Source organism: Nicotiana tomentosiformis, chromosome 7 (genome assembly GCF_000390325.3).
Source record: "Nicotiana tomentosiformis chromosome 7, ASM39032v3, whole genome shotgun sequence".
NCBI lineage: Eukaryota > Viridiplantae > Streptophyta > Magnoliopsida > Solanales > Solanaceae > Nicotiana > Nicotiana tomentosiformis.
In genome coordinates, this window is record NC_090818.1 from 54020960 (window position 1) to 54046710 (window position 25751).

Below are 25751 nucleotides of genomic sequence, written 5' to 3' on the forward strand. Positions count from 1 at the left end.
AATCACACTTACGTTATTTGTTTTGTAAGAAAATAATGTAGAAAGGAAGAGGAGAATTCAGAAATTTCGTATGGAAAATCTGAAGAAATGGTTTGCTATTTATAGCCAACATATTGAGTTTAAACGAAGAGGTGCAACTCTTCAGAATGTCTGTTATGACTGTTCACGTAAAATGGCCATTATGCAAAATAAAACGGGAAATCAAAACGCGGAGGAAAATTAATTTACCATTACAAAAACAGCTAATTTGGATTAAAATAATATTATGTTAATCTTAATATTAACAAATAAATTTGGTTCAAAATATTAATTAATCAATCATTTGACCGAAGCCGAGCGAGCGACGACGGCGCGAGGTTTGCCTTCTTCTTAACTCTTTAAGAGGTAGAAGAAGAGCAATTGTATATATACCCATCAAAAATCTTTTCCTCATCCAATATGGGACAATGTCCCTTTGTCAAGGAGAAAAAATTAAAATTTTATTTTTCCCTCCATTTCTCATTCACCACTCTTTTAAGCTTAGTTACCCAACAGTAACATTTCATAGTAAGTTTTTTTGAGATAGAGAATTTAAAATCCAAGTTTAAAGAGAAAGTTTGTTTTTTTACAAACAAATTTATGGGAACATGATTCGGTGATTAAAAAGCTCAAATCATCTATTTTCATTAAGAAGATTTGTGATTCGTGGTGATAAAAAAAAAAGGCTGTTTAAATATAAAAAGGATATAGCATTGATTTGCATGCAGATCTGGCCGGTGTGAATGTAGCCGCATGAGGCATGAAATATGATCGGATAAAATTTGCACAGAAACACGGCAAGCTGAGATTGAAAAAACGCGTGAAAGTAACATATATAACTAGTAAATGACCACTTTATTAGTGTAATTACTCACTATATTTACTCATTCAAACAAATATTAAATGCGCACGGTTAAAATCTCTGTAAAAGGGTTTTGGTAACTCTCATACTCCTTGACAAACTTGCCATTTAATTGGCTAGCTGAGATTTGAGCAAAATGAGTGGGAATATCTATGAGATATACCGCTGAAAATTCGAAAGTAATTTGAAAGTTTTCATTTGATTAGGCTACTCTTTTGGTTTAATTGGCTGTCAAAATTTTAAAAGATTGCGAATATCTTCAACTTCACACCATCGCTTATCCCATGTCTTTCCATTTTAAACATATTCAGTAAACAAAATAATCTGTAATTTAAATAAACTGGGAAAATGATTTTTTTTAAATAAATAAGACTATATTTCCTGCGATCCATTAATTGATTTTTTTGGTTGTTTTTCACCCACATTAACGAATCCACCTTTTAGGATTAATTAACAATAAAATTGACCATATTACCCTTAATTTATTCATTGAAAATATAATAAATATTTCAAGACTCTTCACTCCAAGACAACCTTATAAAAAAGAAGTTAATTCTTTCTTGATACATGAAAAAATCAAATATTGTGAATCACAGCAAAATGATCAAAAAGTTAATTAAAATGGACATGAGGGAGTAGTAACTTTTTGCCCCCCAATTGCTCTAATTACCAAACTAGAAAATAAAATTTTGAAAAACTAATAACAACTATGTACATATCTTTTTTTCCTATCCCACAGTCAATGCCTCAGTTGAGAACGTGACAGTCAATTTCCCACATAATTAGCAGTTTTAGAATGACTCTTCCTAATCCTTCCGCAGTTCCGCTCTTGCTCTTCTTCTTCCTCTTCTTTATCTCCATTTTCTCAAATTTTTCTCACACAATCGGATCTTCCGTGCAGAGATAGAATAAGTTGTGATGATCTTTCCTTGTTGGAGCTGACGACAAATTTCCCTCTTTTCTCGCTATAGGTTTCCTTTTTACCTAATAAGTTACCTCCTCCTCCAATATTGTTCCTTTGTTTTAGGTTTTCGATATACCTTAGTTGCCTAGCTAGCTAAGTTACATACTCCGTCTATCTCCCGCAGAGGTAATTCTTCCTTTGTTTCCAATGGTTGATTATCAAGATCATCGAGTTGGCAACGAAACACTATGGATAAAGCTCAAGATTTCTGAGAAGGACGTGTTAAAAGATCACAGACAAGTTCCAGTAGAAGATCACGAGTATGATCAGGTCGATGAAGACGAAGACGAAGTTGAGATTCCAAAAAATAATGATAGTAGAAGGATTTGTCATGTGTGTAACAAAGGGTTTAGCTCTGGTAAAGCACTTGGGGGTCACATGAGAATTCACGTTCAGGCTGCTAAAAAGGGCAAAAGATTGAAACCTCTGGTTGACAAGAAACGAATATTACAGCAGCAAGATCTGCATGGACAAGTAGATTTTGAAAATTACAACAATCAGTTGCAACCACCAACTTGTTCAATCTGTGGTAAGAATTTCCCATCAATGAAATCGTTGTTTGGGCATATGAGGTGCCATCCTGAAAGGGCATGGAGGGGAATTCAGCCTCCAGTCAACAATAAAAACACTTGTTTATCATCGTCGGTTTCTGATGAGATTGATGCAAAAACTGCTTCTGCTACTGCTACAATTTCTGGGGATTTATCTAAGTCGGTTCCTGGTTGGTCAGTTACTGCAAAACGAGGCCGCAAGCCCATTGCTGAAGCAACCAATGACGACAAGGAACAATTGGACGATGTTGTTCATCATCTTATGCTGCTAGCCAATGGAAATTCACTCGAGTCCGGCCTTACTGGAGACCGCTGCTATTATAATAAGCATGGAATTCCAGAAGAAGAATTGGAAATAACGAACAGCAATTCTGTTACGTCCAAAACTGAAGCTCATGAGGAATTAGCCAGTCATGTCAACGAGAACAAGAAGAGAAGAAAGAAGGTGAAATTGAGGTTTTTGGGTTCAGTACAAGATGCTGCTAATCCAGTTACATTAGTCAATGACCAAAACCCAGCTATTGTTACGCCGCCTGAAAAATACAAGTGTAACACTTGCGAAAAAAGCTTTGCAACTCATCACGCACTAGGAGTAGGAGTAGGAGTAGGAGTAGGAGGGCATAGGTCTAGCCACAACAAGTTCAGAATGGTAATTCAAAATTCCAATGTAGGAACAAGTTATAGTATGATTGACCCAGTCAATGCCAGCAGCTCAAAAAATGGTAACAAGAATTTCACAACAAATATAAGGTGCCAATGGGGAAGTCCAATTGGTCCATCATCAAGTCAATTGACTTCACCAGGTGAAGTCAGCGGACGTAGAATTCTGGATTTTGATCTTAATGAATTACCCCCTTATGAAGATGAAGATGAAGTTGCTGGTGATCATGAGTATTTTCAGTTTTTCCAATTTAATTAACTAGGTAGATTTTGTTTGCAGATTAGATGGTTAGGAAGAACAAGTATGTAAATTTTTCAGACTTTTCAATATAGGGATATATAATAATCGCTTAGTCACTATCTTGGTAACTCCATTTTTTTCTTTTCTTGTTTTCGATTCTTAATTAATGGGGTTTCTCGAAGTAGGGCCAGCTGTTGGTCTTTCTTCTTATTATCTTCATGGAAAGCACGATTGTCCAACAAGCTTGCTGTCAAATGAGAAAACATCAAATGTACATAAATATATATACTCATATGTAGAAGAACTCTTCTTTCACCAATACATGGCTTCCAGTCTTATTTCTGCTTGCATTCACTGTACACTTAATAGCTAGTTGAATATGGTTCCAATTATATTTTTGTGTGTTTCATTTCTTTTCTTTGCTCACAAATACTTTGAATATACTTTTGGTCATGGAAACATCCTTTTTTTAATTTTATTTATTGAATTAGACTAGGGAAAAAATAGATTGGTAGTAGAGGTCCTGATAGTTTTGAGGTTTAAGTTGAAGGACATAGAACAAGAGACTCCTCAAAAAGAAGGGCCCCTAAACGTTGCTTGCTACTTGTATGTATATAACTAACCTATAAGGCTAAGGAGCCTCCTCATATACGCAATTTCGAAGAACTTACTGAGATATTTTTTTCTTTTTCCTTTTTATACATTGCAAATTAGGGAAAGAAAAAAAAAAGATAGAAATCCTAAAGAAGATTACAGAATCACAGAAGATATATAGGTCAATTTTGAAAGTGTCAAGATAAGGAAAAATAACAGAAAGGAAACCCGCAATTCACGGCTTGGGCAGGAGGACCTAAAATTAAAGAGACTATACACAAGGAAAAAACCAAAACCGCAACAATCAACAAAAGGACTTTGTTCTCAACTAGAAATTAATTCATGGTCGAAGGTATAAACCATTTAGTCATATTATATTGTAATCAATGCCAGAACCATTTTTCACTGATTTACATTTTTTGAATCGCAAGACCAAGTTCAGAATTCAACTTGTTTCCCACAAAAGAATAATGAGAAAAAAGGACATGTACTTGATGCTTATTTTAAACTATGTTAACTTATTATGCTTGTTTGATACATAAAGTAAAAATACTAGTTAATCATAATTTACCATTGAATATTAGTATAAATGCATTACATTTATTGGTTTAACGTAAACACGAAGTATGAATAAAAAATTTCAAGCAATAAACTATAATGTTGGCTTTGGAGTATTGTTTATAGAATTAAGGCATTGTATGTTGCCTGAGTGTGGCCTAAATAGTAACTCTAATCTTAAAAAAGATAAAGAAAAAAACCAAAAAAAATTGAAAATGAACATCGTTGCGCCTTTTTCTACTTTGTTGATTGATACATATACTTGGTCATGACTGTGTTTTGCCCGAGTTCAAAGGGAGCAAATAAAGTCATTTTCCTTTTTCATATTCTGAATTATGTTGGAGGGAATATCAGAGGGAATGCTACAACAACAAGGAAGGCTTAATTGAAGAGAAGCAAAAAACATAAAAAGCAATCCTAAGTCCCAACTGTTTCCTGCCCACATTCTCGTGACCATATATATATGAAAGCAGCATCCCATTTTTTCCCCTATCATTTTGTTTTTTTGACTTTATATATACCGCTACGGCGCTACCTACCAGTACCACCCTTTCTCACACCCACCAAACCATGCTTACTTACATAGACAGATGTTAGATGTAGGATTTTAACAAGGGATCAGAACTATCACTACACTCATTATTTTCTTAGTAATAATAGGTTCACTTATAAATAGATACATATCTTTTTTTTTAAAATAAACTATTCACATACAAACATTATTATGTATGTATATGTATATGTATATCAAGTCGAGGTAGTGAGTGTGCCTGCTTTCAGTATACATCAACTTGGTTCACTAGTCAAATGACTTTTACCACTTTCTTATATTTTCTGGATAATCCATTACTTCATCAATATTCACTACCACGTTAACTTTAAGAAAATTATGAATGGTCAATCCACGCAACGGAATGACAATTGAGCTACAAATAAATTTCATTTAATTCCAGCAATCAAATCTTCAAGTAGCTCTGTAATATATTGCTTATAATGTAGCTTGTTACCGTAAACCAATATAACTATCAAAATTATGAACCTCAACTGTGTCAAACAATATTGCCACGGGTAGTTAATCTAACATACCCCCTTATCTTCAGTAATTTTAGGAATTTATTAACTTTGAGTATAATTTGATTTTATATTACCAGCTACTATTAGGTAAAAGCAGAAAAATAATATATGAATTTATTCTACTTTTTATGAACAAAGATTATGAATTAAGTTGATACAAATGAACTGTAAAAGGGATGAATTTGAGAAGATTCGATCATGCCTCTTGATTGATGCGAGAAGTTAGGAGATTTGCTATGGCATTTATATTTTGATATGAGCATGCTTGACAATTACTTCTCAATATGTAAGTTTAGAAATGAGAGATGTAGTAACTTTAATTCTATAAACCAACCTGATTGCGACATTTTGATATTCAATCTTTAATGATATTTTAAAGATCAATTGACGTGAATCCCATTTTCTTGGGAAGTCAAATCGTTCAAGTGTCTTACAAATTTAAACTTAAGGTTATTGAGCTTGTAACGAGCTGATATATGTTTCAGTAAGCTTTTCATTGTGTTCATATTTCGTAAGGCAGTCTTTTAGTATAGTTGTCAGTACCTATTTGACTGTGTTTTTCTAAGTTAAACTATTCCCTTCTTAAGTATAAACTTCATGTAATTCCTTAAAAAGAAAATGATACATAACTGATCAACTACAATGTAATTTAGTATTTATTTGTCACACTAAAGTACTACTGGGGACGAAAAGAGGGATTGGGCTCAACTCCTGTGCAGTGTCTCTCCATTTCCATAAGTACATGTCTAATTTAATGACATATGTCATCTTTCAGATCCAAGGATCAAAATTTATTTAGACTAAACCATGATTAAACTACATTTTCTTGTTGGATTAGTGTCAAAGTTGGAAAGAGAAATCAACTATCCGAAAAATCTTGCTAGGGTTTCATTTTGATTGGGAAAATATTTTCGGATCAATGGAAATGATTCTTTGGCGCAAGAATGAAGAAAAATAAAAGATTAAACCATTTACAAACTACTACTACACCACCACCACCACCAAATTGCAAGGAGAAAAACGAAATCAGTTGTTGAGCAAAATATTATTGTGGGCAAAGAGTGACGGCAACAAAACAGGTTCTTCTTCAATCTTACACCTCTTGTGATTTCTGTAGTGTTAAATTAAACCTCTTGTGATTTTTGTAGTGTCAAATTACCCATGTTAAAAAAATATCTATGATGTGTTTGATAAAATGTCTCAACTGAACTTTTGAGAATGAAGTTGGAAATCAATATTTAACAATGTGATAAATTGCATTCCTTAAACACACATAGCAAGTTGAATAATTAAGATTACAAACTGTTTCACAAATGTAGATCGAGAAGAACATGTTTCTTCCTAGTGGCTATGCCCGCTTTCAAGCAAAAAGGCTACATAATAACAGTTTGCTCTACATTTATCACTTGAAAATTAGACTCTATTCAACCTTGTATAGACCTCCAATCTTAGTTTCGAAATGAAAGTTCAAAAAAGCTAAAAGTTATGAATAAGATTGCAGATGACCCCATGTCTTGTAAGTCATTATTTGAGACCTTTTTTTTTTCAGTTTTTCCAAAATTTAAGAATACAGATTATTTGTATATTCATATTTTTTATAATATAGATTTATGAAGATATCTAGTGACTCTCAAAGTGGATGTAACGTGCCAATAAAACTTGGCATGGAATTTGATTCAGATGAGCATGCATATGATTGGTACAATGAATACGCAGCTGCAATTGGTTTTAGTGTTAGAAAAGAATATGCAAACAAAAATAGAGTACACGGGTATGTGACTTCAAGAAAATTAACATGTTATAAAGAAGGTTACAGAGGTAAAGACAAACGAGATCTTACTGTTCAAAAACATAGAAAGAAAACTAGAACTGGTTGCTTGGCTCATGTTATTGTTAGTCGTCAATCAAATGGGAGGTTTCGCATCACTTCATTCGAAGAGAAACATAACCATCTTCTTGTTCCTCCATCTTTAGTTCATCTGTTGCCATCACAAAGAAAGATAAAAATGGCTCAAGCATATGAAATCGACTTATTAGACGATTCAGGGATACGTCCTAAAGCTTCATTTGATTATGCTGCTCGTCAAGCCGGAGGACAATCTTTTCTAGGCTACACTACGAGAGATCATAAGAATTATCTTCGTGACAAAAGAACAGATAGTTTGAAACATGGAGTGGCTCGTAGCTTGGTGAATTATTTTGAGAAACGAACTCTAGAGGATCTTGCTTTTCGATTTTCTTTACAATTAGATGATTAAGGTTTGATAACTAATATATTCTGGACTGATGGAAAGATGATAAGAGATTTTAAGATTTATGGAGATGTTGTGTCCTTTGATACAACATATAGAACAAATAAAGAATACCGGCCCTTGGCATTATTTGTTGGTTTGAACAATCATAGGGAAATGCTCATATTTGGCGCAACCCTTCTATATGAAGAATCTGCTGAACCTTTTGAGTGGCTTTTTAATGCATTTTTTAGGATTATGTCTGCAGAGAAACTACAAACATTTATCACAGATCAATATCCCGTAATATCTTTTGATGTCTCATTAGTAATGCCATAGACATATCATCGCATGTGTGTGTGGCACTTGAAAAAGAATGCATTCAAGCATTTAAATCATATCTTTAGAGCCCATGCATCATTTCCATGAGATTTTAGCAAATTGCTTTACGATTATGAGTATGAGGAGGATTTTTTAAGTGTGTGGCAGGAAATGCTAGAGAAATATGACCTTGGGGATAATAATTGGTTGAAAAACACATTTGCTATAAGGGAGAAATGGTCCATGACATATGGAAGAAATACATTCTCAGCAGGTATGCGCAACACACAATTGAGTAAGAGTTTCAAGGGATCTTAAGGGGATATTTGAAATCTGATCTAAATATTGTATAATTTTTTAAGCATTTTCAGAGATCAGTTGATGATAAGCATGCCAATGAGAATAAATCAAATTTTGATATGACTCAAAGAATATCTATTTTAAAGATTAAATTTCCTTTGTTGGTTCATGCTAGGAAAGTATATACCCCAACTATATTTGATATATTTCAAAATGAGTGGGAAAGGTCCTTACTTGTTTGTATAAAAAGCTATAGTGATGAAGGAAAATTATGTACGTATAATATTAGCACTCATGGAAGTGTTAAGGAGCACGTAGTAATTGTTAAGCGATCATTAACTGAAATTTCTTGCAGCTGCAAACTGTTTGAGTTTATGGGTATACTATGTAGACATGCCTTAAAGATATTGGACTTACTGAATGTAAAGGATATGATTCCAGAACATTATATACTAAAGAGGTGGACAAAAGATGCTACAAACTTGAATAAGATGGATGTCAGTTTGGTAGCAAAGAAAACTGATCCAAAAGTTGAAGTTACTACGAGATATAGACATCTATGCCAAACTTTTGTTCAGATTTCAAGTGAAGCTTCAGAATATATTGAAGGATATGAATTGGTTGCAAATTATGTGAATGAGATAATTGCAAAGTTAAAGGATGTAAAAAAGAGAAAGGAAACTCAAAAGTTAGTTCCAAGCAATGTTATTCAAAATGAGCCGAATGAGATAGTATTTGTTGATAATACAAATGTCACGAAGGTGATAAAAAGAAAGCAACCAACTCGTCGTTCTAATACTAGACCAAAGATTTTTATGAAAAAAGCCAAGAGGAAAAATCAGACTTCATTTCCAAAATCTCCTCAACGCCAAACTAATCAGCAAGTAGACTATGTTCAGGAGATTCATTTTTCACGTCCAGATGCATCAACAACTATGGTATCTCACGAAATCTAATTTTTTTTTTCTCGTTTATTGTTATATAATAATTTATTTTATTCGTTAAATAATAGGAATTGGCAGAAGGAAGTTTTCCTCCATGGTGCCCTTCACAGTTGTCTCAAGGATCATCCCATAGAAGTTTGACTCAACTCTTAAGAGTCAGTGGGCAAAGCTAATGATGCTTCTCATATTTATTTATTTTCTAATAAATAGTGCTACTCATCCCAATATATTTTTTTTTCTATTTTACTAATTGCAGGATGTTTCATATCATGATTTAAACAATTATTCTCAATGTTGAGTGGGCCAACTTCAGAAAATCAAATATTATATGGTAATGAAGATTTATGCGATTATTGTCATGATCTCAAAATTAAAATGTGGGTTTCATTATAATTGTTATTTTCTAACATTATAACTTGGTTTGTTTGATAGGTTGTACGCAATAAAAAATCGAACAAAGCGCCAGAAGTGTTGGAATTTGTATGTCCAGTACTATGGAGCTTAGAATTTGAAAATACTTCGTTGATGAGGATTATAATTGGTTTTGGTGACATTGCAACAATTTAGTACGAGCTTGCTATTATGAATTATTATGTTGACCATTTTTATGTTGCTATTATGTTGTCTTATTTTGTCTTTTTGTTCTCTTGAGCCGAGGATCTTTAGGAAACAACCTCTCTACCTCTTCGGGGTAAGGGTAAGGTCTGCGTACACACTACCCTTCTCAGACCCCACTAGTGAGATTTTACTGGGTTGTTGTTGTTGTTATTGTTGTTGTTGTTATGTTGACCATTTTTAATTGGTATGATGTTGTTAGTTCCTTTAAGCAATCATAGAGAAACTATCTTTTTCGTCCAGATATGTAATATGATTCATTGTTAACCTCATTGAAGCATTTTTGTATTCAATTTTCCTCTTCTGAATTAACAATTTGTCTTTTTCGTTATTTTTTCTTCACATTAACTTCAATCAAAAAAAATTATCAATACAACCAATTGCGACAAAAAAAAATCTATATTTATTTGGTTTCTAAGAAACAAAAAAGTTGGAAGAACACAAATAAAATTGTCCCTGTGAAAATAATATCTCATTTGAAGGAATTCGAAATTTGGGGAGAAAAAAGTTTAACAATTTGGAGATTTAATTCACGAATGAATAAAAAAAAAAATCCATGAAAGGATTTGATTTGCTGGTACCGTATCCCACTATCCCTGTAAGTAAAGGATTTTAGATTTAAGAAAAAGCTAAATTATAGGAATATTTAATTTTAACCATAGTTTATAGACTGATTTAATCTTGACCTTTGGATTTAAAAAATGACATATGTCATTAAATTAAATCCGCACTGCTGAAATTGGAGAGATTCTATACAGGAGGGGAGCCGGATCCCGAAAAGAGAATTGAATTGAACACGAAAAAAGTCATGGGGCTCGAACTCATAGACCGCACTAGGTACGAGAAGCGAAATGAAATGGATATTTTAACATTGTAGGTCACTAATAAAAAAGTATTTATATCTATATTACCATTTTTCAATTATTTCAATAATAGCAGATTTTATAACAAATGTAGCATATTCAAATAAACTACCATTTCTCTTTAATAGTACCTAACTGATAACTCATTTATCTCTCTTCCACAAAATTAGGAATTACATATATTATCTTATTCCATTTCTCAAAGCAAAAAAAAAAAAAAAAATCGTCTATTTCCATTTCTTTTCCTAGTATACTGTATTGTTTTTTCAGCTTTTTTTTTTTTATCCTTTTTGTTTTCTCTTATTTGGGGAAGGGGAATTTAGTGATTTGAATCAAAGATTTATCAACGGATGACATACTTACGGCTAATGTTGATCTTTATCATTATATTTCTATTATAAATAAAAATAATATTTGCATATTTATGGGATAAATATGTTTCGCAATATGTTTTTTATGAAAAATATTTGTTACATATAAAATATATATTTGAAGTATATGTATAGTCTAAATTTTTTTATATCTAAAACATACCATGCATAACTATGGTATAAATATGTTTTAGGGAAATATATTTTTTTATTTTGGAATATATATATATGTGTGTGTGTGTGTGTGTGTGTGTCTGTATGTATGTATGTATGTATGAAGTAGCCTTCACTCATGAATCATGATACTATAAATATATAATTATTATCCCATGTATAACATTAGAAATTAACTTACATAAAAACACATCTAAAAGCAAATTCCATTATAATACTAGCATAATACCATATGTTATTATTATACCAAAATTATACCATATATATAATTTGCAAACACTTTACATAACACATTTGAACATCAAAATACAATTATTATACTAGCATTATACTATCTATATAAAATCTCCATATCATTTTCATAAACGTATCTGAAACTTATAGATTACATTATTATATAACTATTAAACATTGCATATTTGTTATGAAAAAATACACATCATATCAAACTGCGTATAAAATATGCTCAATTGTAACTTTTTAACTATTTAAGAAGGAAGTAATTATTTTTATGTGTTTTGACAATACATAGACACTATCTGATGTAATGGAAAAGGAAAAAAGTTATGGTAGCTAGTTTTTTGGAAGAAAGATTTAGGAAAAAAGTTATGGGAGCTAGTTATTAGGAAAAAAGTAATGGGTTGGGCGAAAAAGTAAGAAAGAGTTATTTATGACGTTGCGGAATGTAAATATGTAGCTGCCACATTTGTTAATTAAGTCATACTTCTAAACTTTTGTAAATTTTGTTAAAATATTGCACAATTATATTTTTTCCTCGATGAAATGAGGGACAAGTTTCACGGGGCTTTTGCATCTATACCCGATTTTGGGGTTACAATTGAACATATACCCATTTTGCAAAAAAACAAAATTGCAAGCTACACATTTTACGATCAACTTCAGACTTATCGGATCTGAAGTTAAAAGAAAATTAGTTTGAAGTAAAAAAATTACACTTTAGATGCACTTAATACAAAATAGGTCTGAAGTGCAATCAATGATTTCATGCACTTAAGGCTAAATAAGTCTGAAGTGAAAAAATTACACTTCAGATGCACTTTAAGCTAAAATGTCTAAAGTGCAGCAAACGTTTTCCTACACTTAAGGCCAATAAGTCTGAAGTAAAAAATTACATTTCAGATGCACTTAGGTCCAAAAGGTCTGAAGTGCAACAAACGTTTTCATGCACTTAAAGCTAAATAGGCATGAAGTGCAAATTTTTCAGAAACAGAAATTTATTCTTCGAATTTTAACAATACAATATACGATTTAATACCTAAATCTACTGCAATTGAACTCAAATTTGAAACATAACCTCCAAATATCATCAAGAACAAACCTTAATCATCAATTTGTCAAAATCAATAATAAATCTAACGAACCCATTTTGCAATTAAGAAAAAGAAGAAACCATAAGCAATAGTAAAAAATAAGCACCACAACAGCTCGCCACTGTAAATATCATAAACTACCTTAAATATGTTGACAAACACCATATAAAATCGTTACCCGAAGAAGAAGAAGAAGAAGAAGAAGAGGAGGAGGAGGAGGAGGAGGAGGAAGAAGAAGAGAAAAAGGCCTGAAGTTGTTTAAACAGTGGGTACAAATTAAAAAAAATGGGTACATATTAAATGGGGGTGACCAAATAGGACGCACGCTCGGGGCTCGTACATGGTTATCGTGGGTCACGACTTGAGCCATCTTATAGAAGGGCCATGGTTAATAGGCAGGGTTAAGACATAGACACTATATTAGATTAGAATTGGTTATACCATGTCCCAAACAAATAGTAGTATTATTTACACAATGTGGCCACTTTTATGGCCTTGTATTTAGAAGTTGACCATTTTTCAAAAAAAAAAATAGCTCGCGGTCTGAATGTTAGTTTTGAATTTTAAATTTTAGACATGCGACCTCTTCAAACTTCATACTGCTGGTCTATTTATGAAATGCTGACCAACTTCTGAAGGCTAAAAAGTGGCCATTTGTGTACATCAGTAATATCCTTGGCCCATTGACCAAGCCAATTTTGGCCCATTGACCAAGCCAATCCACAATCATGGCCGGCGTAAGGTGCACTTTTCTAAGGAAGGAGATTATTGCAACTCGAATTCAGTTGCAACTCGAACATTAGACCTTGAAAATGGGGATATAGAGCGGGTAAAATACAAAATTAGCCAGTCGGCCAAAACTAATTGTATTCGCTAATCAAAAAGTGTATAATTATATTTATGTATATACAATAACAACAACAGACCCATTGTAATCTGGGGAGGGTAGTACCCCTACCTTTAATAAGGTAGAGAGGTTGTTTCCGAACACCAACATAATATATATATATATATACCCTTGGCTCCCTCCCTCCAAGAACTCCCCACCTTGCTCTTGGGGTGACTCGAACTCACAAGAACTTGGTTGGAAGTGGAGGATGCTCACCACTAGAGCAATCCACTCTTGTCATATATATATATATATATATATATATATATATAATAACAACAACAACAGACCCAGTATAATCCCACAAGTGGACTCTGGGGATAATAGTGTGTAGGCAGACCTTACCCCTACCTTTGTTTCCGGAAGGCCCTCGACTCAGAAAGATTTTATATAATATACATATATACAGAAAACATAGATACAAAAAATATACATTTTCTCGTATACAATTCTCGTATATGGCCTCGCTGACAATTGAATGAATAAGAATATGATACCAGCAAAAGAATTTCTAGGTTGTCACCCTTCTATAGAAACAATATCTCAACTTATGGACCAACGAATCTTCTTCTATAGACTTGAGAAGATGAAAACAAGGTATTTAAGCTTTCTATAAACATCTACTACATACTAATCTAACGTTGCACACGACGTTGATAATAATACAAGAAAAAGAAAAGAAAAGAAAAGAGCTTCTCAACATCACGTGGGTACAATTTCAGTATAATCAGGTGACATTTGCATCAGAAACAGTCCAACGACAACAGCCAGCAGCACCAACTGTATCAAAAAACAGGAACTGTACTTGTAGACTTTCTTCTGTAGCTTTAGCTTTTCATCGGTTGTTGCTATATCTTTACAGTAACTTTCCAACTTCTCAGCTTGTGTCTTGAGCATTGCAGCCTTTGCTTCTTCATCTCCAAGCCTGTGCACCATCTGTGCTTGTTCTGAAGCTACGGTCTTCTGTTCTTCCAAGAGGGTAGCTTGATCAACTGCTGCAGCTCTCAACTTCTGGGCTGTTCTTGATATTGCTAAATACTGAACTTCAGCTTCAATTTTCTGTCTGAAAAGACCCTCAAGCTCACTTTCCATGTCTCTACTACTCTGGTGCATGGTATCAATAGTCTTTTCTTCCTTCTTTGAGCTACTACCTAGAATGGCTTCCAGTTCAGTAACTCTGGCTTCCTTGGACTTAACTCGGTCTGCTGCCTTCTGAAGCTTGCTTTGCAACAGTATTATATTCTGCTTTAGGCAAACCACTTCAGCCCCCAAGGAGTTAAAAGAATGTCGAGCACCATCCCTGTGCTGTGACTGCTCAGATGTGCTTGGTCCAGGGAGATCTGAAGGTATACCAACATCCTCAAGTGAATGGCCAAAGATAACATCTTTTCCGATTTCTTTGAATTTCTGAAGTTCTGTAGAGAAAGCACACCAGCAAATTTAGTCCAGTTGAATGGATATAAGTAATCCAACGAGTAATTGTCTTCTTAAAATGGTCAACGGTATATATGATTAAATTTGGCAGATTAAATTTGGCAGACAGACCAGAAAAGCCAAGGAAAATGTTTGTCAACCCCCAAAAATCAATGGATATAGTTATTAACTAAACAGATCAGTAAAAAATTCTTTAAGCATATAAAAACACGACATAACAAATCTCATCCAAAAACAAGAGCATGCACAGAAAAGAAACTGGTCAACGACTTCATACGATATATTTGCACTTCCCTTAAATGTGCTTCTGAGATCAAATAGGACCAACACCGATAACTTAACAAATAACTACGCCTCAGTCCCAAACATAGTAGGGGTCGGCGATATGAATCCTCACTTCTTTCTCTAAGCTCAGCTCATATCATTATCATACCAATACCAAAATAAATAAAAGTGAAGGTGAAAAATAAGTTACATATATGTGTGTGTATACACACACCTAATAACTCAACCAAGAAAATATAATTTATTGGTAAAGGTATAATTTTACTGATGAAACAGCACTAACATGGTGCTGAATATGTACAGCACAAAGCAAAAGAATACATTCCTTTAATTCTGAAGGGAGCTAATAAATTCTACAATGCTACGCGTTTTCACTAAACTCCTGTGTGGACCAAACGAAAGTAAAAGAATATAGTTACACTCGATCTTGCTAATGAGATCTTTCCTATTCTCAAAACATCTTAAACTCCAATGAAGAAAATATCCTTATATATCAATGACAGGGATGAATAAGTCCGTCCATCCGATGCTTCGGAAGCACGAAATGAAGTTTTATTTGACCATGACTCTCAACTTCACATAAATGACTTTGCTTCTTTGTCTGGTGTAAAGAAAAGTTTTTGTGTGGTCCATGGAAACAGGGAAATCAATGAAACCATTTATTTATTTTTTGGTTTTGGGGGGAGGAAGCAAATTCAAAGTTATAACGCAATGATGGAAAATTCAGTGAAAAAAGTTTTGATGAGTCATTTTTTGGGGTGGGGTTGGGGACAAGAAAAAAGGTGTTTGGATGGAGATGGGAGCAGGCTGAAATTCCAAGCAAGCCTCGTAAGAATAGTTCGAGTCACACAAGGCACTAACCATGAAATTTAGAAGCCTATCCATCCTATCAGTTCTTTGTTGGCAAAGAGGGCCTCTTTTGCTGAGAATGGTTTAGATCCCTCTCACCCATGTGTCCCAAATGTAATGATGATGCCTCTCTTGCCTTGAGAGGCAAACTAACTACACTGACAGACGAGACCCAATATGACTAAGCAAAGAAGTCAATTTTCAGCACCAAAGTTGCTACAGGGTTGTTAACAACCTAAGGCAACACTCAAAATGATAACAAGCATAAGTACATTAAACAATTACCAAATAAGTTTCTTGCGGAAGGAAATTTATTACATATGAAGGAAAAATATAATTAGTCCTCTCCTAGAAACCCTATCAGCACATGCAGCTGCGACTAACAAGATTCTCCACAAGCAATCTAAGTTTCTAGCTGTTCTTGGTTGCCAATCTTCCATTTATGGGAAATGAAATCTGGTGGCCAAGGAGGTGGGATTGATATCCTAATTTTACCACGGTCAGGAAACTCGATTCTTCAAATTACAGTCCCTAATGTCCCAAGCCCGTCCTATAACATCTAAAACAGATATAAATGATAGGCTTGGATGCAGATAAAAGAAGTGAAAACATACTGTTTTTTATTGTTAAGTTACACTTTTGTTTGAGGGAGTCAGAGAAGGGAGTGGCATCAAGTCCAGACAGACAAAGAAAGGTAAGACGCTATGTAGAATGTTTCAAATTAACATGAGATTGAACATTGCCCATTGATTCGTTGGACATGGACATGCTTCAAGTTGAAAATGTCATCTGTATCAGAAAATAGGTTCTCAACAAGATTTGATATTGCTAAAAGAAATTTATCAACATCAAACCCTTTGCAGTATAATCCTGAACCGGAAGTTGTTATACCAATAATAATTATAAAGAATCAGTAAATTGCAAAGAATATGACATTTATTTATAAGTAAATTGCAAAATATATGACACTACGGCACATAAAAACTGCTTTTAGAAAAGAACATGGTCCGAAATATACCCGCATAACAGCATGATAATCAAATATACACGATTAAATGCCTCCTGAAGAGGAGAAAGCGTATAAATGCCTCCTGAAGAGGAGAAAGCGTAAGTGGTCTCCAAATCATTTTTTAGGTATATGCACATTATTAGGATTATGAACGCTACCTCCTGACATTTTTTCCACTGACTTACAGACTTAATGTTATTGTTCCTGCCATAATGCTAGCATATATTTCTTAAGAGATGCCCAAATAGGTAGATGTCAAACATAAGTGCCACTCCTCTTAGCATATTGATTCAACCAGAAAGATACAGCTAAATGCAACATACAGAAGATGCAAGCAGAACAAAATTCATGACCTACATCGATATCTGTCATATAAGCAGAAGTAAACTTGAAATGTTCGGATCTACCTCTTTCAAGCGCTCCCTGAGCAGTCTGGAGGTTGAAGATAGACTCCATCAGAGGATCGTGATCAGTGAACGAGCCTTGATTCTCACTCTTCTCTTCCTTAACCTCCCATGGCGATTCAGCAACTAGATCTTCTTGTGACACATTTTCAGACTCCCTATCATTTCCTCTTTCGCGACCAGCGTGAAGTTCCTCACCAATTGGTCTTTCTCTATCCTGAGTTTCATCACTGAATTCTCCATCATACATCATTGACCTTTCACATTTTGTACCATTACTTGTAACATAGTCACTACCCTGCATAAAAAGAAAATTAGAACTTTGTGAGTCAGATTCCATGCTGGAATGAGAGTTTTCCTTCTCGATTTTAACCCTTTGTCCTCTAGGCTTTTTACTTGTTTCAGCCCGACCCTTTCCCTGATGAGCTTGCTGAGCTGAAGTGCCCAAGTTCTTCCCACTCAAGCTTCTCAACTGATGCACGTCAGACGAATAACCCAGGACAACAGGTGCTTCGTACCTCGCCTTTGGGGCACTAGCTGCAGTAGACGACTTACTACTCCGATCCTCGCTGTTCTCTGATTCCGACATGGCATTGAAGGTCAAATCACCAATTACACCAAATCCATCGACCAGAACTCCTGGACTCTTGAATACGGCATTTGTAGATGAAACAGACCCATCACTTCTTTGGATGCTTCCAGCGGAAAAATGTACAGGTTTTGCTGAATTAGCAACCGAATTCGCCAAACCACGTTTCAACAACTTATCACTGTTTATACTACTACTATCCCCATGATCCTTGTGCGCTCCTCGCTTAATCCTTTTCCATTTCTTCAACCCGAATCCTTTACTTGTTGGAGTGGATTTCACCAGTGGAGCTGAATTATCCACTGGCCCGTTAATTTCAATTCCTTTGCCTTTTACATCATCCAATTTATTATTATTACTATTATTACCCACAGGAGTACTAGACCCATTACTTCCAACCTTGCTTTGAGGGGTGGCCATTGTTTCATTATGTCGGGCCGATTTAAGAGCTGAATTTTGATCTTCCAAGTCCATCACTACAGATGAAGAAGAGCGAAGATCAAGATCGAGAACAAGCAACCATCATTCCAGCTCACGGATAACGACTCTAACAATAATTCCCGATAAAACAAATTACGCTGCTTTCGATTATTTGCAGCTTAAAAATCATCATACTGAACAAAATTGAATTGAATTCATTGCTCATTGCTTATTAAACTTGTACTGCAGTTGCTTTAAGAGACACACGTGAGAAATTAGGAGGGCGAGAAGCACGTAAAGTAACTGGGCTTACCTTTTCATTCATTATTATTCCTAGATTTCCAGAAGATCTTTGTGATGAATTCGAAGAGAATGGAAACCCTAGATGTCGGCTGGATTTGGAAATTTATAGCCGCCCAAATTGCTACAACTAATTTTATTTGTTTTCAGCACAGAACTCAAGTAACTTTTTTTCTTTTTGAGAAAGAGATAAAACTGGGGGGGGGGGGAGGGGGAGGGGAGGGGATGAAAAGAGGCTAAAAAGCCAATACTCCTCTCTTCTTTTATTTAGCGGCATTTGATAGGATAAAGAAAAATCATTACATATAATATACTATATATATTGAATAAATATCTTATATTGCTGGAAACATATGTTAAAATTTTTATTTTTATTTTTTATTTTTATTCAAATGATATACTAGTTTGATTTGATATGAAATTAAAAAAAAATATAGTAAAATTTATGATCGTAATTATTGAATATTCGTTTAAATATAAAAGTTTATAATTGAGAGTAAGTTAATGTCATACAAACCATATAAATTTTTGGGTGTTTCATTTTTTATTGTAACTGCTTTAGACGGTGATATTATAACAGGATAATAAGTAAATGGGTGGAATAATCTAATCTAATCTAATCTAGAAGAATAAAAGGATTAGTTGCAACATGGCATAGACGAAGGATATACCGAAGGGGACACATGGCACATGGGGTAGGGGCCTACAGTGAGAACCGAATGTGGGCCTAAAACGGTGTGCTAATTATCTGGGGAGATTGACATGAATTGTCTGGATTAGATTTAGCCGAATCTTTCTTATTTTAAAAAAAATAATTTATATTCTTATATAATATTTGAAACTTTATTAACCTCGTATTCAAGTTTCAATTTAATTACTTAATCATATATAATTTATCAATTATATACACTTTAGAAATTAAATAAGTATTATTTTATATTAAAAATTAAATAAAGAATCAATTATTTCACATCATTATTCTCTGTCCCTCATGCGTGCTCTCTTTCTCTATCTTTCTTTCACCTGCGCTCTCTCTCTCTCTTTCACCTACGCGCTCTCTCTCTCTCTCAATATCTCATTCTCTATTCTTTCCCCATTTTTTCTTCCTCTGATGTCCTCTATTTTTTATCCTTTCATGTTGTATATATTTTTAATAGAATTTATCAATGGATTTCAATCATTTTACTATAGAGTTTTAGCTTAGCAATTTCCTTTCATGTTGCACAATTGGTGTTCAAATTGAAATTGTCAATCAATAAATTTTGAAGGTGTTTGACTCTCCGCCATTGACAACCATTAAAAGCTTTAAAGTTTTGAATTCGAATTTGGGTTTTAAAAAATTATTATTTGTTTGGATTTGGTATTGTAGCAAATAATTGGATATATTGTTTGAAATTTATATCTCAATTTTGAGGGTGTTTGGTGAAGATTAGACTTGATTTTGACTGAATTTTAGATTGAAACTCGAAGAAGAAGAACACATGACATACAATATATTTATAAAATTATTGTAAAGTTGTAGTATAATTGTATGTAAATTGTATTATGTCGTAGTTATATATATTTTTTTATTGAAAATTGTATGAAAGTTAAAAAATAGTTGTATAATGTATGAATTGTTGTATAAAATTTGTATTTAAGTTATCAATACAATCGTTTTACATAAAGTTATTGATATTTATCAACATTGTATTAAGAGAGAAAGTTTTGATTAGAATTTTAGAGAGGAAGAAACACACACCACATACAAAATATATACAAATCATATACAAAATATACAAAAAGACATATTGTATAAAATTTGTATGAAAATTATATTTAAGTTTTATGATGTTGTAGATATATTTTAACTGGGTAAAAATAATGTATGAAAGTTGTAGATAAGTTGTAAATAAGTGTATACTATATAATTAGTTGTATGTTGTTGTAGATATATCAATTTGTATTAAATTTGTACGAAATTTATTTTTAAATTTGTATGTTGTTGTACCATCAAATTATATAATATTAATTGTAAGTACGATGTATCCATTTTATTGCAAATTTAAATATTTCGTTAATTTGTGATAGATTAGTTTATTGGGTAAGTTAACCAATCAAGTGAAGCAGAATACTTTACTAGGCCCGCACGATAGTTATTAACCTCGTAAAATCTTTGGACAAATTTTGATATATATCAACAACTTTATGCAAAAAGATAGTATTGATAACTTAAATACAAATTTTATACAACGATTCATATGTTATACAACTATTTTTTAACTTTCATACAACATTCAAATTAAAAAAAGTATATAACTATAACATAATACAATTTACATACAATTATTGTAACGACACAATCGGTCGTTTTGACTTTTAGAACCCCGTTCTCCTAAATAAAACTTCTCGTATGTGCTTTAAATGATTTATGACTTGTGGGGATGGCTGGTTCGGGATTTGAAAGTGTTTGGATTGAAATCGGAACACTTGGTTCCTTAAGTTGGCTTTAAAAGGCCAAGTTTGACTTTGGTCAACTTTTTGAGCAAACAGACTCGGATCGGTATTTTGACAGTTTCGGTAGGTTCGTATCGTGATTTGGGACTTGGGCGTATGCCCGGAATCAAATTCCGAGGTCCCTAACCCGAGATATAAAATTTTGATTAAAAATAAAATTTAAGTTCAAATAGTGACCGAATGTCGAATTATGTGAAAACGACCCCGGAATAAAAATTTTATGATTCCAACAGCTCCGTATGGTGATTTTAGACTTAGGAGCGTGATCTAAATTTTATTTGGAAGTCCGTAGTGAAATTAGGCTTGAAATGGCTAAAACAATAATTTAAGTTTGGAAGTTTGACCGGGGAGTTGACTTTTGATACCGGAGTCGGAATAAAGTTCCGAAAATTTTTATAGCTCTGTTATGTTATTTATGACTTGTGTGCAAAATTTGAGGTCAATCGGAGTTGATTTGATAGGTTTCGACATCGAATGTAGAAGTTGAAAATTCTTAGTTTCATTAAGCTTGAATTGGGGTATGATTCGTGGTTTTAGCGTTGTTTGATGTGAATTAGAGGCTCGACTAAGTTCGTATGATATTTTAAGATTTGTTGGTATATTTGGTTGAGGTCCCGAGGGCCTCGGGTGAGTTTCGGATGGTTAACGGATCGAATTTGGAATTTGAAGAAGAGTTGAGACAGTTGATATCTGGTGTGATCGCGGGTGCGAAAAATCTACCGCGGGTGCGAAGCCGCGGATGCGAAAAATTCATCGCGGATGCGAATCCGCAGGTGCAAAAAATCCATCGCGGGTGCGAAGCCGCGGATGCGAAAAATTTTGCCGCGGGCGCGATGATCGCTGGGCAGTGAGTGTTTAAAGCGGGGATTTGAGCATTTTTGCTCATTTCTTCATTCTTGGGCAATCTTGGGAGCTTCTTGAGAGGAGAATTCACCTAGCAACTTAGAGGTAAGTTAATTCACACCTATTGCAAGTTAAATACATGGTTTATATATGGATTTAGACATGTAAATTTGTAAAAATTTGGAGTTTTGAAGAAAAACCTAGAAAATTGATATTTTTGATTTTTCACCACGAAAATGGTTATGGAATTGGATGAAAATTTTATATTTGAGTTCTTGGAATTGCAGCTTGTAACGCTATTTGATAAATTGGAATTTTTATTGAATTTGAAGGATTTAATTAATAGATTAGAAATTATTTGAATTGAAGGAATTTAATTAATATATTGAAAATTATTGGAATTGAAGGAATTTAATTACTTCTGCTAGTTCAATAAAATTATTGTTAACTCTGTGAATCACGTTGATATAAATATTTCTATTTTCATGATTATTTAATATTATTGACCCATAGTGAGTGTCATAGTCGGCTATCTCGTCTCTACCTCTTCGAGATTAGGCTTGATACTTACTGGGTACACGTTGTTTTCGTACTCATACTGCACTTGCTGCACATTTTATTGTGCAGGTACATATATGTATAGCGGCCTTGTGGGCTTAGAGGTGTAGTTAATAATTGTGGGGACATAGGTGAGCTGCATTCTATATTACGATCCGCAGCTAACAGAATCTCCGTCAGAGTTATTATACTTTCCTGTCTAATTTGTATTCTGGACAGATGCTGTATTTTTATTTTAATTCCCTAGTAAATGCTCATGCTCTTGTGATACCAGATTTTGGGAATGGTTGTGAATTGTTTAGAAATTTAGTTTTTTTGAAAAATATTTATCATTTACTCTATGAGTTTTATCTTTACTATTTCATTGAAGAAATTTTTATTTCAAAAACACTAAAATGGGTAATTAAGTAAATTGATTATGGTTGGCTTGCCTGACAGTGGTGTCTGGCGCCATCACGACCTATAGGTGAAATTGGGTCGTGACAATTATTCTACAACTTTACTACAATTTCGTAAGTATATGGCATGTCATGTGTTCTTCTTCTTCTTCTTCTTCTTCTTCTTCTTCTCTTCTTCTTCTTCTTCTTCTTCTTCTTCTTCTTCGAGTTTCAATCTGAAATTTAGCCAAAATCAAGTCTAATCTTCACCAAACACCCTCAAAATTGAGATATAAACCCCAAATAATATTCTCAATTATTTACAACAATACCCAATCCAAACAAATAATAGTTTTTGAAAACTCAAATTCGAATTCAAAGTTTCAAAACTTTTTAATGGCTGTCAATGGTGGAGAGTCAAACACCTGAATACTAAAAACTCTTTACTGCTCATAGTCGAGGAGGATTTTCATCCAACTTATTTCATCCAACTTTGGACAGTAGTATAATGCTTCAACAGAGCCATTCAATGGAAAAGCCAATCACCTTCAAAGAGTTTAATACCAAATTTCGCTTATTACTTGTACAGACAATTTCTTGAAATGTTTGGAGATGTGGTAAATATTCTCATCAATGTCTTTACATGTTCTAATATTTATTTATTTTTTAATTTTTCCTACATTTCTTGAAAGGGGAACATATTACTGGTCAAAATCTATTAGTAGATTTTATCTCATATGATTCTCGCGGTCCTCTGTTTGATTGAATTTAGAAAGGAAAATGCTTATTGAAAGAGGTGTGGAGAGAAAATAAGAAAATGATATAACTAAATCCCCTAATTTAAGGCATTAATAATTGATTGTATATAATTTGTAAGTAATCCTTATTTAGGACGGGTAATATACAAAATTAGGACAATTTTGATAAATAAGTTTCAAATATTGTATAGGAAGAGAAAAACCCTTTAAAAAATATGAACTGGACGTGCACATAGGGATTTTTCTACCGGATTGAATTATTTATCGAAATTTATCTGATTGTTATACTTTTCCTTTTTAAGATTTTTCTATCGATCGGTAGAGTTAATGCTATTATTACTCTACCTATTTGTTAAGTTATTTATCAAAATTTATCCGATTGTCATACTTTTGCTTTTTTCGAGATTTCTCTACCGGATTGGTAGAGTTGATGCTACATTTGCTCTATCTATCTGTTAAGTTGTTCATCGAAATCTATGCGATTGACATACCTTTTTTTGGGTTGTTTTAACAAAGTATTTTCGAATTTACAACTTCAATTTCGATCAAACTACTCCAAATAATCTCAAATTTGAAATAAAACTTTCAAATACCAACACAAACAATTATCAATCACCAATTTAGTCAAATAATACCAAATTAAAAAGACTCACTTTGTCACATTCAATACTTTTTAAGGTCCAATAGTGGTGCTTTAAAATTTTTATAGTAAATTACCAAAATCTGTGTTTGAATTACCAAAATATATTTTTAACAAAAAATCTAAGCACAAATTATCGACATTCAAACGATTTTAACTATAATGAATCATTAACTTCTATTTTTCACCGCCAAACAAGAAATTCAAACTTTAAAATTTGAAAATTATGATGTTCAAGTCAAAAGCAGGAATATTTTGCTAAGACCGATCAAAATGGATACATTCCGCCAAGAACAATTACTTTGGGGGCACGTCGTGCAAATTTTTGAATTATCTGTATTACTGTTACTCGGTCACATAGTCACGCATGTTAGAAAATATTAAACATATATACAAAAAGAATAGTGTAATAAAAAGGCGATCAAGTATCAACGCATAATTAATGCACTGTAAATCTTCAATGCTTTAACGAAAGAAATCAAGACATCTTAAAAGCTAAACTAGTTCATAAATACGTTCCATTTTCAATGAAATATTGAACATTTTTCAAGAGACTTCGGTCCTAACACATCTCATTTATAATGAAAAAAAATCCATTCAGTATACAAAATGATCAATTATTTATGACAATGTGGTTCCGAAATCAGATACACTATATTTTAATCTATTCATCAAGATCAAATAACTAAATTGGAAGGGAAATAAAGGAAGAAGAGTTACCTAATGTTTTTCAATGGATGCTTATCACTGAACTCTTTTCCTTAGTTACCCGTTTTGAAAGATGGTGATTGAATTTTATAGAGGGGAGAAGAAGGAATATATAGGGATTGGGATTTTGAGAAGGATTAAAGGGAAAGTAGGGGTAAAAAAAGTTAAAGGTAAGAGCAGTAGGCTAGTAAAAGAAGGCCAAGGAAAAAGTTAAATAGATGAAAGAACTTAAGAAGTAAGAAATATGGAAAAAAGGGATTCTGGAAAAGATGAAAAAATAAGAGGGAAAAAAGATGAGGAAAAGGAACAGGAAAGGTTGGAACAAAAGATAAAAGGAATAAAGAAATGGGAGACTTTTCAAACATATAATACTCAAGAAAAGTTACACACTGGATCTATCAACATTTTTCTTTTTATTCATACACCTATTTATCTATTTTTAATTACAATACAAAGCTTTCATGTGACCTCACATGATTTTTTTATCAATAAATACTAAACAAGTTACAAGATTCAACTA

The 25751-nt window shown here is 33.2% G+C and overlaps 2 protein-coding genes and 1 long non-coding RNA gene across 5 annotated transcripts in view; 1 reads left to right on the top strand and 2 right to left on the bottom strand.

Annotated features, from left to right (window-relative positions):
- LOC138895140 (uncharacterized) overlaps positions 1–25751 on the bottom strand; it is a 158651-nt gene that overhangs the window by 35214 nt on the left and 97686 nt on the right. The window lies entirely within an intron of this gene.
- LOC104112095 (uncharacterized) lies at positions 1810–3561 on the top strand. Its single transcript, XM_009621931.4, has one exon. The coding sequence runs from the start codon at positions 1992–1994 to the stop codon at positions 3312–3314; it is 1323 nt and encodes a 440-aa protein (XP_009620226.1). The 5' UTR covers positions 1810–1991; the 3' UTR covers positions 3315–3561.
- LOC104112094 (WPP domain-interacting protein 2) lies at positions 14056–19006 on the bottom strand. Of its 3 annotated transcripts, none has more exons than XM_009621930.4 (3): positions 18865–18997; positions 17546–18607; positions 14056–14976 (listed from the first exon to the last, which is right to left on the bottom strand). In XM_009621930.4, the coding sequence occupies exons 2-3, from the start codon at positions 18603–18605 to the stop codon at positions 14264–14266; spliced, it is 1773 nt and encodes a 590-aa protein (XP_009620225.1). In that variant the 5' UTR covers positions 18606–18607; positions 18865–18997; the 3' UTR covers positions 14056–14263. The 3 variants fall into 3 exon arrangements, with proteins under 3 accessions (XP_009620225.1, XP_009620224.1, XP_070037652.1); XM_070181551.1 differs by having other exon boundaries at positions 14110–14976; positions 17546–17840; positions 18865–19003; XM_009621929.4 differs by having other exon boundaries at positions 17546–19006.

Excerpts from the sequence above, each read along its gene's own strand:
- LOC104112095 (XM_009621931.4), top strand. The coding sequence starts at position 1,992 with ATGGTTGATTATCAAGATCATCGAGTTGGCAACGAAACACTATGGATA.
- LOC104112094 (XM_009621929.4), bottom strand. The coding sequence starts at position 18,605 with ATGGACTTGGAAGATCAAAATTCAGCTCTTAAATCGGCCCGACATAAT. Across the intron at positions 14,977-17,545 it reads TCAGGGAGCGCTTGAAAGAG|AACTTCAGAAATTCAAAGAA; the intron begins GTAGATCCGAAC and ends CTTTCTCTACAG.